This window comes from Macaca mulatta, chromosome 13, assembly GCF_049350105.2.
Source record: "Macaca mulatta isolate MMU2019108-1 chromosome 13, T2T-MMU8v2.0, whole genome shotgun sequence".
Taxonomy (NCBI): domain Eukaryota; kingdom Metazoa; phylum Chordata; class Mammalia; order Primates; family Cercopithecidae; genus Macaca; species Macaca mulatta.
In genome coordinates this window covers 52,224,101-52,240,193 of record NC_133418.1, presented here as the reverse complement: position 1 = coordinate 52,240,193, position 16,093 = coordinate 52,224,101, and the positions used below count along the sequence as shown (strand labels likewise).

The following is a 16,093-nucleotide window of genomic DNA, read 5'->3' as shown; positions in this document are numbered from 1 at the left end:
TGATTTTTCAATTGTCTTGGTATACAAATACATTATTCTCAGTCTTAAGGAATCTCTCACTTGCTCTTGGCTTTTGTACTAGTTTGAAATATTATAATTAGGTTGTAAGACAGCCATCTTCCCTATAATAAAACTATTGAAATTTGATTGACACTAAATTAAATCTATAGGTCAATTTTGAAAGTGCTGATATCTTTATAATAATAACTCTTCCAATCAATGAACATGGTATAGCTCTCAATTCTACTTAGGTCTTCTTTAACCCATTTTAATTTCTGAATGACATTTTAGAATTTCTCGACAGGAGTCTTGACTATCTTTAATACATTTTGGAGGACTGCTTTTATTAGTTTAAGGAAATTCTCTCCAGTTTCTAATTTACTAAGAAATTTTACCATAAGTTTATTGTGTGTTTTATTAATTACTTTTCTGTATCTACTGAAATGACTATATATTTTTTGTTTTTTAATCTACAATTATGTGCATTATATTAACAGACTTTGTAACATTGATCTAAGCTAGCATTTGCTACTAGAAACTCAACCAAATATATTGTTTGTTGTAAATGGCTGGATTCTGTTTTTTAATATTTTAAGATTCCTGATTTATATTTATAAATAAGTCTGATCTATATTTATGCATTTACAAGGTCTTATACTACTCTCATCTGGTTTCATTATCAAGATCATATACGCATTATAAAAGGAGTTGGTACAGAAGAAGCAGGGTTGAGAAAAGAAAAAAAATAACGCAAAAAAATTAAGATGAATTGGCATTTCCTCACGTCTATTCTCCGAGTATTTATGTAAGAACAAAATTGAAGATAAAACTGCCTAGATAGGAGATTTCTTTGACGGAAGAATTTTGACTGTTTTTTCTTCTACTTCTGGTTCACCCTTATCCTGAAAGGAATAGCCCTTTCCAGCTTAATGGGGGAAGGGCAGCGCATTAGACTCTCCATCTTGAATAGGCCCAAGAGGCTGTGCAAATCCAAGTTTGAGTTATGAACTCTGGGCTAAGAAGTGACTTCAGGAAAAAGGCAGCTTGAGTATTTAACCTATCTATCTACTCATTTCCCTTTGATTTAGCTGAGCAATTCCTTACTATCCTTACTAAGTACTTTAAGACTTAAATGAATATCTTATATGTTATATATAAAATGCAGCATTTCCAATTGTTTCCAGCTGAGGGATTGGTACTAATAACCTAGTCTTCTACATCCCTAAAATCATAAATATTACTTTGTAAATTTTTCTTCTAGCCCGTAATTTGTATTTGCTAAAGAATGGCTATTCTACTTGTTTATTGTGGTCTTCCATGTGATATAATTGGTTTTCTTCAAATATTTTATGACTCTTGGCTGTTTGTCCATATTTTGGGCTGAAGGACTAGGTTGATTAGTATAGTTGAATCTTAAAAATACTTTTTTCAGTATTATCATATTATCATTAACAATCATTAGCAGATCTTTTAATATTGAACTATTCCTGAAATGAACTCTCCTTTATACTAGGCATATTAAATCTTTTAATATATTGCTAAATTTACTAAGTGAAGTAGATTATGCAAGATCTTATGTTTCAAAATCAGCACTGAGAATGCTGCACATATTAATACATGAAATATCGAATCTTTCAAAATGTTTCAATTTACACTAATAATTTAATCAGAAAAAGTAAAGAGTCATTTTAAATAGCCATATATAATGCTAGAAAATATAGAAACATTTGATAAAGAATGTAGTCACATAGACACAGTGTTTTTGAGATTCAATTTGATGTTTGGGTTGTTCTTATTTTGTTTGCTGGGTGCTACTAATAAATAGTGTTATGAAATACAGTCAGCATTTGTGGCACCAACACTCTGTCTCGCTAGCACAAGTAGATGGATACTACAGTCACTTAAAAAAATTGTTTTAATGTTAAATTATCTTCCGTCATTTACTCCTCACTATTATTCCTCAAACATGTTGAGATAAGAGCCCTTGCACTACCGTTCTTTAGGACTAAAATGATCATTTAATTGGTCTTCTTTGCATAAATGGTGACTCATTGATATTCTAATCTCAGAATGCCACTTCAAAAAGCAAACACCCTGTTTCCTAATCTGTCATTTTATTTTCACTGTCTGCATTGCATGATCACTGTCTGACATTCTTGTTACAATGTTTATTGGATATCTCTTCCAATCAAAATATAACTCTGAGAGCAAAGACTATCTATCTTGTTCATTGTCACATTCCCACTGCCAAAGCATAATCAATCTTTAAGAATTGAAGGAAGGAAGGAAGGAAGGAAGGAAGGAAGGAAGGAAGGGAGGGAGGGAGGGAGGGAGGGAGGGAGGGAGGGAGGGAGGGAGGGAGGGAGGGAAGGGAATTCATAGCCAGCATTCTCCACCTGAAATAAAGTGGATTATCACCAAAAATATATGCCGCATTAAAATGTATCAATACATCATGGGAACATAAAATTGGGCCACTTAATATGTTATAAACATTTTTTTTCAAAAGGTAAGAGTAGAACTGTGAACTCCAAATCAGTGTTTATAATATTAATAGGCACTATAGCAGGCAAAATGGTGTAGTGGCTAAGAACGTGGGCTCTAGAGTCAGACCATCTGGGTTTCAATCCGACTTCTACTTCTTACTGTATGGCACTAGGCTGGTTACCTAACCTCGCTGAGGTTCAATTTCCCAGACTATAAGGTAAATATAATAATAATAATAATACCTACCTTTCTAGGGTTTAGTGAGGATGAAATAAGAGAGTATATATGAAGTAAACAGAACAACATCTGACACATAGAGAGAATAATCAATAGACGTTATCTGCTATTTTCTTATTGCAAAGGGCTTCTATAAAAGTGAGTTCAGTGGTAGAAAATGTGATAATCTGAAGGAGCTACTTCTATGTCTTTGAAGGACATATATAATTCCAAGTGAGTGATTCCAAAGACACACATATGTTGATTTTAAAGCGGTAAAACACTGAATAGTATATAGATAATCAGCTCTAAATAACAAGTTCCCTTGGGCTTCTTACATACCGAGTGGGTACGGAGTGCTGCGATCGTTTTTGAAAGTGCCATTTCCCACAGTTCATCAATGTAGGCTCTATTTACTAAGCCCTGGGTTGTATGTAAAATGTGATCTTCAACCACAAAAAAGCTAAGATTGAGGAAAAAAGAAAGCACAGCTGTCAGAAATTACAATTTTATTACTCTCTCTGGGGTTTGACAAGCATTAAGAGATACCATCAAAGGCAAAGTTAGTGGTCATTTCTTTCTTGAAGAAAGTTATTCAGTATCATAAATGAAATCAGGCTACTTGGATTAAAAATTATGTCTGTGATCATGATATCTTCATAACCACTCCTAGAGAGATTAGAGTTACATTTCTATTAAATTTCTATTAAATGTTAACAATGATATCCAGTAGTTTAAAAGGGAGGAAAATGTGTAGAGGTAATGGAGGCAAATTTTGTTTTATTAAGAAAATACCCAGCTATCAATACATTTCAAAAAAACAAATTTTAAAGAGATCACAAAAGCTAATATATACATCATATATATTATGTATTCTTTATATATATCTTTTAAGAATCCAATGCACAAAATATCAAAATAATTCCCTTCATGTGGACTCTGTCACCAAAGTGCTGAAAAGGCATTGTATAAAGGTTTCAAAAATGCGAAGTTATGTTTGAACAATCTTGTTGTGGCTTTTTGTTATTATGCATTTAAAATGTAGCTTTCATTGTCTTGTCTAAATGTTCATATTAATGAAAAAAAGTCTTTATTAGGGAATTTTTATGATATATTTTAATAACTAATTACATTGAAACAATTTAAATCTGAAAAAAATAAACCTGATGAAGAATCCAAGTTATTTCCTTTTCTTTTAACTGCAAAGTCATTATTTTGCAATTAGAACAAGATGCCTGTATTGGGATGTTTATTTGGGAAATGCAATTCCATACCACTATATATATTCTAGAAGAGGGTGGCAAACTATATAGCCTATGGGATAAACCTAGCCCACTGCCTGTTTTATAAAGATTGTTTTATTGGTACATAGCCATGCTTATCATTTATGTATCGTCTACAGCTACTTTTGCACTGTAACAACAGAGCTAATCAGTTGTGACAGAGATCATATGGCCTACTAAGCCTAAAATATTTTACTATCTGGCCGTTTTGGGAAAAGTTTGCCAACTTTTGCTGATTATTTGGTTCCATCTACCAAAAACAAAGAAACAAAACATCAAGTGTAATAAGATTACAATTCAATGTTTTTCTCACTTTATCCACAAAAATGCCCTCCAGCAACATAATGTTGAAACCAGCAGGATATTCCTTTTAAATCATTAGAAAATCAAAAACAAATCTTGTCTTAAGGATTAAAAAAAAAATGAAAAGAATTTACTAAGGAAAACCTCATTTATTTTTCCAACACTCACAAATCTATGTATGGAAAGAGTATAAATTTCAATAAATAAATAAATAAATATATATATATATATATATATATATATACCTACCCTACAATTTGATTAAAATACTTCCTGTAGCCATCTAAAGTTTCATGCTGCAACAAAGCAAAGAAGAAGAAGTTACTGTTTGTGTTTTGTAACATTAAGACTAAGTTAAAATCAGTCACTTAATCTCTTAAGGCTCAGCTCCCTACATGACATCTGATAAGGTAAAAATAATAATATTATCTACCAATGAAGAGGAAATACAGCAGCACACATCCAGTACTTAGAACAGTGCCTGACACACAGCAATCAATGAATAATGTTTTCTTACTGCAAGTCACATCCACCAAAAGTGGTCTCAGAATGACAGTGTATACACACACACACACACACACACACAAGCATCAAAAGACATCAAGGAGGAAAAGTAAAAATGTGAGAAAAGTGAAAATGGTAATCCTACCATGTTAGATGGAGGTTGAAGTACCAAACGAGCCTGTTTTCGCCTCTGTTTTCGGTAGTAATTCTCAAATGTTTCCCGGGCACCCTGTAAAATAAAGAAAAGAAAATGGGTTGACACAATTGGACCAATTACTCTTATATTTCAAGGGAAAAGACAAGGTCCCAGGTCTGGAATTTGAGGTAGTATCACATTTCTCAAAATCTGCTATTTTAACATTGATGATAACAATAGAAAATAAAAATAACTATTACCATTTATTGAACCTGACTTACAAACCTGTAAGGGTGTATACAAAATATCCTTATAAGGAAACTACCAGAACTTAATCACCAGCACACCAAAGCTGGTTTCTGAATCTACTGTCTCAAATTCATAAGAATGAAGGGAAACCAACCTTTCCATAAGTTATGATAACAGGTAAGAAAAATTTTCCTTAAAAAAGCTACAGAACATTCCAGAAGAAAAATGTCCAGAATAAAAACCAGCTTTCAAATGAATCCTGAACAAAGAGGCAATGGGAAGCAGGAAAAAAAGCAGGAATTGAGAACAATAAATTAGTATTCCCCCTTAGGGTATAATCTAGCACAGGATTAAACCCGAAAAACAAAAAACAAAAGCATGAAGATTCTTGGTGCACAGTTCCCACTTTTAATTTAGGGTTTCTGGGCTTAAAATGAGAAGTGCTCTACAGAATAATATCTGACTTATGAGTTGTGTACTGGGTCTCCCCAAATTCATGTCCTTCATGGAACTTCAGAATGTAACTGTATTTGGAAATAGGGCCATTGTAGATGTCATTAGTTAAATTAAGATGTGATCCTATCAGTGGAGGGTGGGACTTTAATAGAGTATGTCTGGTGTCCTGAAAAGCCGAAAAGAATAGATACAGAGACACATGGGGAGAACACCATGCGATGACAGAGGCAGAGAATAGAGTGATGCAGCTGCAAGCCAGGGAACATCAGAGATTGTTGATCACCAGCAGGCGCTAGAAAAACACAACAAAAGATTCTACCCAGTCTCAGAGAGAAAATGGTCCTTCCGATGCCTTGATTTTGGAATTCTAGCCTCCAAAACTGGGATAGAACACATTTCTGTTGTTTTAAACCACTCAGTTTATGGGGCCTTGTGACAGCAGCTCTAGGAAACTAATACAAACTCAGCATGTTTAGATTATCACACCCCACTTATTACTGAATTCTTCTTCTTTTTTTTTTTTTTTTTTGAGACAGAATCTCACTCTGTCACCAGGCTGGAGTGCAGTGGCACAATCTTGGCTCACTGCAACCTCTGCCTCCTGGGTTCAAGAGATTCTCCTGCCTCAGCCTCCTGAGTAGCTGGGACTACAGGTGTGCGCCACCACGCCCAGCTAATTTTTGTATTTTTAGGAGAAACAGGATTTCCTCATATTGGGCAGGATGGTCTCGATCTGTTGACCTTGTGATCTGCCCACCCCAGCCTCCCAAAGTGCTGGGATTACAGGCGTGAGCCACCACGCCCAGCCCTGAATTCTACTCTTAATCCAAAGCTTTTCTAAATAAATAAGAGTAAAAATGGAAAGAGAGAATACCAGTGGTAAAGAAAACTGACTTTGAAACCAGAAACTATTACATTTGAATAGTGACTCTGCCCCTTACTAGCCGTACAACTGCTATAAATAGCTGTATAACTTCCTACCACTATTTTAAGTTCCACTATTTAACTTTCACTAATAGGTGTGCCACGGTTTTCTCATTTGTAGAGATGCCAACATCATACGGTTGTAATGAGGATTTAGAGGAGTTATAAAGCTTTTAGAACAGTATCTCATGCAAGTGCTTATTTTAAAAATAAATAAGACAAAATCCATGATTAAAGTAAAAGCCCTGCCCACCTAAAAAAAAGTATAAATGCCATGCAATACCTAGTTTAGTTTTCCTCTGCCTTCCTGAAAAATTGAAGAACTTTATTCAAGATGATTTATTTGTTACATTCCCAAACTGGTCCTAAAAAATTGGGAAAGTTGACTTAAGGTACTAAGTCATGTAAAGACACTAGTGTAGCTCAGGGGTTGGCAAACATTTTCTGTAAAGGGCAGGATATTAATATATGAGGGCTTGGTGGATAACTACTCAATTCTGCTGCTGTAGTGCAAAAGCAGCCATAAACAAGACATAAACAAGTATGGCAGTGTTCCAATAAAGCCTTGTTTATGGAAACAAATTATAATTTTGCACAGTTTTCACCTGTCATGAAATATTCCTTGTCTTTTGATTTTAAAAATGTAAAAACCATTTTTAGTTCACAGGCCATTCAGAAACAGGCAACACGCTGGATTTGGTTCATGGATGGTATGTTGAACCCTGGTGTAGCCTAAAAACAACAGTTTTAAAGTTCTAAAGTGATTATAACTGTACACCCGAATTTTTCCTTCCTATAAAATGAAATCGAACATTAGAACAGCTATGCAAGGCTTTTTTCATCCATACATTAATGAGGCGGCAAATGATTCCGTTTGAGAAATAAGAGGAAACTGCTAGTTGGTTTGTTAAAGTTATTCTCAACTTGTCACCATTTCACAGCATAGTAGTATTATTAAATCTTAATTACGTTCTGTACACACTTAGGGCTTTTTATTTTAAGGTGACCAGCCCTAAAGGACCTTTATTATTATAGTGTGACATTACATATTCAACATGCTTTGGAGCCAAGACACACTTACTAGAGAATTTAGAGAAAGCATTCTCTCTAATTATACCATACTAAACTAATTTAATTTTTTGTTATACATGATAGAAAATACATAAGATGAAATTCTATATAAAAACCAAATCATGAACTTCTACTTAATTCTAAACTGGGTATAGTTTTGCCTTTCAAGTATTCCTTCAATAGAATAAAAACAAAAGAAAAGACCAATTTATCTAACAGGTCTTCTCATTTACAAAAATGAGCTGGAGTTTCCTTAGTGGCTGCTAAATTCACCTTTCGTTATTCTATTCCATCTGCCAATTTTGTCAACTCAATACTTAAAGGTGGAATTTGAGACGTAGATGTTTGACCAGTCCAGTTGAGTAATTGGTGAAGTGCCTGTCTATTCACAGAGAGGTCACTAGATGAACTACAGAGGTTTCACTTAAGCTCCAAGCTCTTTCAATCATTAACATTTTTTTAAAAAGCTGCTGAAGACATAAGTAAATAGATATAAAACAATAAGCAGGCAAGTAAAACTTGGATTTTTTCCTACTTTATGTCATTAGTATTATACTGCTCCAAAAGTTTTGTGTTAATACACACAATCTCACCAAAAACCAAGTCACTTAATATATACTAAGTGGTTACCATGTGATTGGCACACTGAGAACAGTACCTGTACTTACTGAATTTATAGACTACTATGGAAGACTGACAAACAAGCAATTATATTCAAATGAACTATAAAATCCTATGGATTAAAGTAGGGTGTGTGTGTGTGTGTGTGTGTGTGGTGGGTGGGGAAAGTGTCAAAGAAAGCTTCTTTAAAAAATGACGTTTATGCTTCTAATTGACAAATGAGTCAGAAGAATAAGCCAGAAAGAGAGAAAGGGAAAAAAATGTTCCTGGAGGAGACAAAGAGGCTGAATGGAAAAAAAAGCATCACATATCCTAAGAATCTGAAAGAAGTTCTCCATGGCTGGAACTTGAGGTGTGAGGTATAGGGCTGACAAGAGATGAGGCAGGAAAGCTTCATAAATTATGTTAAGGTATTTGTACTCTAGTGCCATAAGAATTTTAGATATTTTGGAAATTGTATTGCAGAGTACAATAAAGAAAAGGAAAAATTAAAATTGAAAAGATCAGTCTCTGAGGTGTATTTAGGAGGAACTTAATTGGATATGGGTGATAAAGAATAGGAAGGAAAGAAGGTTGACAGAAAGTTTCTAACCTGGGTAACTTGTTTGATGGTGTTTTCATTTGTGAGAGAGGGAACATAAGTAGACAGAATAAACAGTAGATCATTATTCACAGATTCTGTATTTGCAAATTTGCCTACATGCTAAAATTTATTTGTAAACCTAAAAGCAATACTCATAGTTCTTTCATAGTCATTCAACAGACATGTGCAGAGGGGCGAAAAATTTGAGTTGCCTAATGCACATGTTTCTAGCTAAGGTTTAAACAAGGCAATGCTCTGCCTTCTTATTTTAGTTTTCATATTGCAAACGGATATCATTTTCATAGTCTATCCAGTGCCACATTTTTTGCATTTCTGCATTTTTTGTTGATGATTTTGCTGTTTAAAATGGCCCCCAACAATAGTACTTATGTGCTGTCTAGTGTTCCTAAGCTCAAGAAAACTGTGATGTGCCTTACAGAGAAAACCCACATGGTAGATAAACTCTCAGGCATGAGTATAGTGCTGTTGGCTATGAGTTCAATGTTAACGAATCAACAAGATATATTAAATAACATGTCCTTAAACAGAAACACTCATAAATCAAGGTTATGCATTCATTGGTTGATGAAAATGTGACCAGAAGCTCACAGGAAACTAAACCTGTATTTCTCCTAAAAACAATGGCTCAGTATTCGCTCACTCAGTGTTTCCAGTGACTTTATAGAACATAACTACCATGAATAATGAGAACTGACTATATTTGGGACGATTAATAATGATGACTTCTGTACTGGGCATATTTAATTGATGACTTCCAAGTACCAAGTATTCGGGAACTGGCATATTTGGGTCTATAGCTCAAGAGAATCATAATCATTGGCAGAGAGATAGTAGTCAAGGCCCTTAGAGAAAGGGCTCTAAGAAATGCTTGTAGAATTAAAGCACAAAAGAACCTAGCAAAAAAGTCCAAACATGAGGAAATGTATAGCTCTTTCTGATAACTCAAATATAACTTTGAACATCAACTACCTAGAAAAGACTTTTCTACTACTTGATTTAAAATGGAAAGTTTTCCCTAACACATAACCCTTTTAATTCTTTGGTTAGCACATATCTCCATCTGATACTGTTTACTGTCTGTCTCCTCTTGTTAGGATGCAAGCTCCATGAGAAAAAGTCTCAGTTTATCTTATTTATTGTTGTATTCCTAGCTCCTACAACAATGCCAGACACATAACTGGTATGCAATTTTCAATAAATGATTAAAAGTGTGAATAAATTATTAATCTATAATTTTTTAAAACCCTTTACTTTTATATTTGCCCTTCATCTCCTACTGCAATAATCATTTACTTGTAAGTATTCCTATTCATCTCCTCATGTAATTTTTCGATCTCCATTTATTCTTTTAAAGTTTTTTGTTCATTTCATAGAGACAATTCTTTTTAAGAATTTTCTTTTGATTCCTATAGAAAATCACTTTTAGTGTCATGTTTCCTCTGGATTTTTAGGATGATGTTCTTTAACCCTTTCTAGTCAATATATTTTCTCAGACATCATTTTGTTTTGTTGTGTTTTGTTTTCCCATTTACTCTATTTTGAATGAGAGGAGCTTTCAGGTTTGGTTTGTGGTTTGCATTTGGCCCATTCACCATTTATCTGGCTATAGATCTAACATCATTATGGAAGTGGTAACTCATAGGTTGATGTGCCCAGGTCCAAAGACATGCCAAAGGCAATCTACAAATTGATTTTAGCATCCACCAAGCAACTGGCTTATAAAATATGAGCAAATATTCTCCTACCACGCAGTTCCCAGTGTTTAATAATCTGAATTTCTTAAACTGAATAAAAACCAGAGTAATACAGGATCTTCATATATGTGCTCTTGTATGGCACTATTATTTTGAATATTCTCCAGCACAGGATGAACTGTACAGTCATCCCCAATTCCCCAATTCCCCTTATCCCACACTCTGAGAGCCTTAAAATGGGAAATCCGCGCACCACAAGGGTTTCCAACTGCTATGGTCTGAATGTGTCCCCCAAAATTAACATGTTGAAACTTAACCACCAACATAGTAATAAGAGATGCGGCCTTTAAGAGGTGATTAAGTGATGAGGGTAGGGCCCTCATGAATGGAATTGGGCCCCTATAAAAGAGTTTGAGGGAGTGGGTTTGCACCCGCCCATCTCTTCTGCCATGTGGGCAGAAGAGTTCCTCCCCTCCATTCCCTCCCTCTGGAGGATAAGGTAGTAAGTTGTCATCTGGAAGTAAACAGCAGCCTTCACCAGACAAAAGAACCTGTTATTGCCTTGATCTTGGGCGTCTCAGCCTCCAGAACCCTAAGAAATAAGTCTCTATTGTTTATAAATTACCCAGTCTGTGGAATTTTGTTATAGCAGCACAAATGGACTAAGACGCTGGCTAATGTACTTATACATTCAGGATCCTATTTTCAAGCTAGAAGGCATACAGTGGGAAAGGTATAAAATGTCTTCTGACTTACAATTTTCTCTGTTTATAACAGCAAATCACATCACCTAACAGCTAGATTTCTCAATCCATTCAATTGGCCCAACAGAGAAAATTTTACTTAAATTCAGAGAAAATGTTAATCATCAGCCTTACCTATGAATGGTGTAACTTTTCAGATTTTTATGCATCTAAAGTATGTTGGTAAGAGTTAAGAAAGACAGACATAGAAGACAAACAAGGCTTTGTTTAACTTTTTTTTTTTTTTTTTTTTTTTTTTTTTTTTTTTTTTAGATGGAGTCTCGCTCTGTCACCCAGGCTGGAGTGCAGGGGTGGGATCTCGGCTCACTGCAATCTCCGCCTCCCGGGTTCAAGCGATTCTCCTGCCTCATCCTCCCAAGTAGCTGGGACTACAGGTGCATGCCACCACACCCGGCTAACTTTTTGTATTTTCAGTAGAGACAGGGTTTCACCATGTTAGCCAGGATGGTCTCAATCTCGTGACCTTGTGATCCACCTGCCTCGGCCTCCCAAAGTGCTGGGATTACAGGCGTAAGCCACTGCATCCAGCCAGTTTAATGTTTTTTTATATTGAATACATATATACCATCTGAAATTTAACCTAAAGACTGTAATATTATAAAGAAATCTCCACAACAATTTTTTTTTATCATTTAGTTAAAAAGAAACAATATAAGAAGGGCTAAATAATCACAGCACATATCCTGTATTTACTTAATTGCCAAACAAGAGGAAAAAAATATTCTCCAAGCCCTGTTAAGCTCTTCTTCAATTCACTGGGTACTTGATTTACTAAATTCATATTTCATTTAAATATTTAATATTATATCACACCCTATGTACTACCTGGGGAAGGGCGCAAATGGTCAAATTCTCCAAAAGCCATTGCTATTCCCAAAGTCTAATAATTAATCCTAGCACTGGGTTTTATCAAAAATAACATACTTCTCAGGCAACGTTGGAAACAGTTTCCTTTTTTTAACCTTCTGTTTATAGCTGTGTTTTCTACATTGTTTATCTCTTTTTAAGTTATTATTAATTACAAAAGTAAAATATGTGACTTGTAGAAAAATTAGATAACACAAATTGGGCAAGGAGAAAAAATGAAAGCCATTCATGATCTCCTAATGCTTACTTTTTGATGTACTCCCTATTCGATACATTTTCTCAGATCTCATTTTGTTTTCTATTGTTTTGTTTTCCCAACTCTATTTTAAGCAAGACGACCTCTTTCTAGATCATACTTTCTTTCAGGCTTTGTTTGCGGTTTGCATTTAGCCCATTCACTAAGATCTAATATCCTTACAGATTTTGCCCTATTCTAAATAGATAGATATTTCACATATAATGAACATATACACACATATAAATAGGGTCATATTGTATATACTCTTTTCATTGAACTTTGCATACAAAAATCTTTTCTCCAGCAACATAATTTAGCATGATCCACTTTTACTCCACAACAGTGTTCCAGCTCCTTTTCTTCAAACACATGCTACAAACTGTCACCATACAAATGCTGGAACTAACATGGGCTCTGAATAAATGTTTAAAAATAAAAATAAAAAACAAGTGACAACCTTGAATTCTTCTCCATGTGTCCAGACACTCGTCTGGATAAAAACATAGGAAACAAAAACAATATTGCCACTCAGTATGGGCAAATGAATAAGGCTTTTTGTTTTTGCATATTAAAGTAGTAAAATTTACTACTAATAAAACTCAAAGCTGAATTTTAGCTGCTGTAGGTTACAAATGTACACCAGTAATCAAGTAAGTCAGAATCACATGAACCCATTCTTGGGAGAGAAAGAGACGGCAAGATGAAACACCTTGCCAAGGGATTTCCTTTTCTTCATGAAATGTGACAATGTTCATCATATACACAGACATTCAGAACATTCAGAACATTTCAAACGATTATTGAGCTCCATGCCTCTAACATTAGTGGCATCTTACATCCTTATTTTTGCAGGGAAAAAAAACTTATACTGAGAAATACTACTTCATATGGGCAATATGTCTACACAGCAGGCAGAAAGGGACAGACCTTATATTCTCTTCATTAAGATTTACTATGCCATTATCTGGCTAAACAGCTCTTTATCTACTGGGTCTTTCCTGGTAGATACTGGTATGGGGTCTATTGGAGAATGGGCTGAGTTCTTCACATCTGTCACAATAACAGAAAATTAACTCTTGGATTGAGAAGCAACTAAGGACAACCACACAAAGAACAAGGGAAGGGAAAGGAAGAAGAGAAGCACACACCATTGTTCTTCCGCCTCTGCCTACAGGAAGCAATATTTCCACTAGGTCTTGGGGAAAGCCTGTAATTTCACCACCCTGACTGCAGCTGGAACTCCCTTTTAACTGTCACGGCATCCAAGTGAAGACAGGTTTATACAGAGTTTTTAAAAAAAAAAAAAAAACTGAAAGGACCATTTTAATTTGCTTCCATGTGAAAAGGGGAGTACTTTTCATAGAGCCCCATAATGATGTTCAGCGGGATATTACACTTCACCATATGGCTAATTTGCACAGCACGCTCAAAGCAGGATTTTCTTTCATTAGAACTGCCCTAAAGATCAGACTACAAAAATATGTGAAAAGAACAAACCCAAGATGCCCCCTATTGCTTAAATCTAGAAACACTGAATTCCCAGATGTAATAGCCAATTCACAGTGTTCCCATGGCAAGGTCATTCCAGAGTCATGATGGTATGTGTCACAGCTCCATTTATATGTATTAGGGCTTTGAAAAATGTCTAAACCACAAGTTTACCTATGTAATAAACCTGCATGTGTACCCCAGACCTGAAAATAAAAATTTAAAAAAAACTTAACTGTATGTTTTAAAATTACTTAAAAAGTGTAACTGGATTGTTTGCAACTCGATGAATAAATGCTTGAAAGAATGGATACCCCATTATTCATAATGTGCTTATTTCACATGGCACACCTATATCAAAACATCTCCTGTACCCCATAAATATATACACCTAGTATATACCCACAAAAGTTAAAAAGAAAAACGTCTAAACTTCAAGAGCCACAACATTGTCAAAACACCTCACAAAAAAACTGTATATGGAGAAAGGATACTTGCTTTGATAGATAATTTATCATTAAAAATATCATTACTTCCAAAGGCCTTAATTCTTGTTATCACTCAATTAGCCTACAGAATTAATCTACATAAACTTGTGACCCTTATTTGAAGAGAGCAGAGGCAGTCTGATGTTCTAACAGAGCCCTGTTTATTTTTAAGGTTCCCTTATAACCTATGTTTGTCTTGGCATTTCCTCCCGCTGCTATAACCCAAGAATGAGCCATAGGAGAGCATCCCCTCCGGGAACCAACAGAGTCTGTAGAATTTTAAAAAAAGAAAAGAAAGAAATCTGATGTTTGATGATTATGGAGTAGTTGAGTCTGTGCTTTTGAAGAAAGTAAACATTACGATTAACAATCTTGGCCTTTGTAATTAGCTTCCCCTTTCCAAGACAGAGTGTTAATTTATTAAATATTTTAACAAAGAGTCTTTTATTATCAGATCCAGTTTGGCTGGCTCCTTTCATAGCATTACCAATTACAACCAATAAAGCTTTAATTGATGACTACTTTTTATAACCTTTGACCCAAGATGATAAACAGTTGTACCTTAGAAGCGAAAGGGTAAACCTCAAAGGGAATGGTTCTTAATCATACTTAGCAAACCAAACTGCTTAAAATTACAACCTACCTACCTGGCTAGAACAACAACAACAACAAATGCAGACTTCCTCAATGATGAAGGTTAATTCATTAGAAAAAAATTTGTATTTCACTTTTAAGATAAGTATCCTTTTTGTTAGGGAAACCCTAACCTGAATTATCTGCATATAATTGTGTACCTTAATGGGCTAATTATTCAAAGAATATGATCTAATCAATTTGTAGACAAGAACATTTTTAATATAAAACAAATATGATGCAAGTTATTTTACTATTTAAAAAGAATCATTAAGATTAAAATTACATCTCCCTACCACCCCCAAATCCCATCGTTTTCTTCAGTGGTCCCTAACATACCAGTTACAACTAAGGGTATGTGAGAACAGAAATAAACCAAATTATTTGCCAAAAAATAGGACACCAAAAATTCTTAACTGAGGGTCTGCATATGATGAGAAAGGAGAGTCATTGCTTTTATTACCATGAACAAAATGGGGTTTTTCTACATTTTCTCCAAAGAACTATTCCAAAAGTTGGTAGTTTTCTAAAGTTATTATTCATATACCCAATTTCACACTTGCCAATTTTTAAGTCTTTTCTGACCTAACTTACACTTGTCAATCTTCTAAATTGCTAAGGTAATTCACAGTTTGGAAGTTTAAAATTTTCCAGACAAATAACTTAATCTGTTTCATTTTGCCAAGAGGAATAGAGCCTCTGAAACAATTTCTAAGGAGCTAATAGGAAAATGTGGCATTTAAAAATGTAAATTAAAATAATACCAACATGTTACAGATGAAGGCAGTGAGAGATTGCTAACAGTTCTCATAATGGAAAGTACTGGCTTAAACAGAAGGTACAGTATAAGATTTTACACACAAAAAAAAAAACTAGGCACATAGCTTCTAAGCAACTTCCCATGTATATAAGGAAGTCAATGCCAGGAAAAGCACAAAATCTGAGACTCAAAGTACTTTATAAACTGAGAGCTATACACATTATTTTTATGATATATAAATGTATGTAATGGATATTTTATTAAAGACACATGGCTTCTTCCAGCATCTCAAAATCACATTTACTAT

At 34.6% G+C, this 16,093-nt stretch overlaps 1 protein-coding gene across 24 annotated transcripts in view; it reads right to left on the bottom strand.

Moving 5' to 3' along the window:
* EXOC6B (exocyst complex component 6B) overlaps window positions 1-16,093 on the bottom strand; it is a 678,312-nt gene that overhangs the window by 357,716 nt on the left and 304,503 nt on the right. For all 24 annotated transcript variants that reach the window (XR_013402682.1, XR_013402683.1, XM_077959258.1 and 21 more), the window contains 3 exons: window positions 4,939-5,022; window positions 4,539-4,585; window positions 3,046-3,166 (listed from right to left, as the gene is read on the bottom strand). Coding sequence is in view for 22 of the 24 variants with exons in the window: in XM_077959258.1 (XP_077815384.1) it covers window positions 3,046-3,166; window positions 4,539-4,585; window positions 4,939-5,022 (252 nt within the window). In the remaining 2 variants the exon portion in view is untranslated. The remainder of the gene's footprint in view (window positions 1-3,045; window positions 3,167-4,538; window positions 4,586-4,938; window positions 5,023-16,093) is intronic.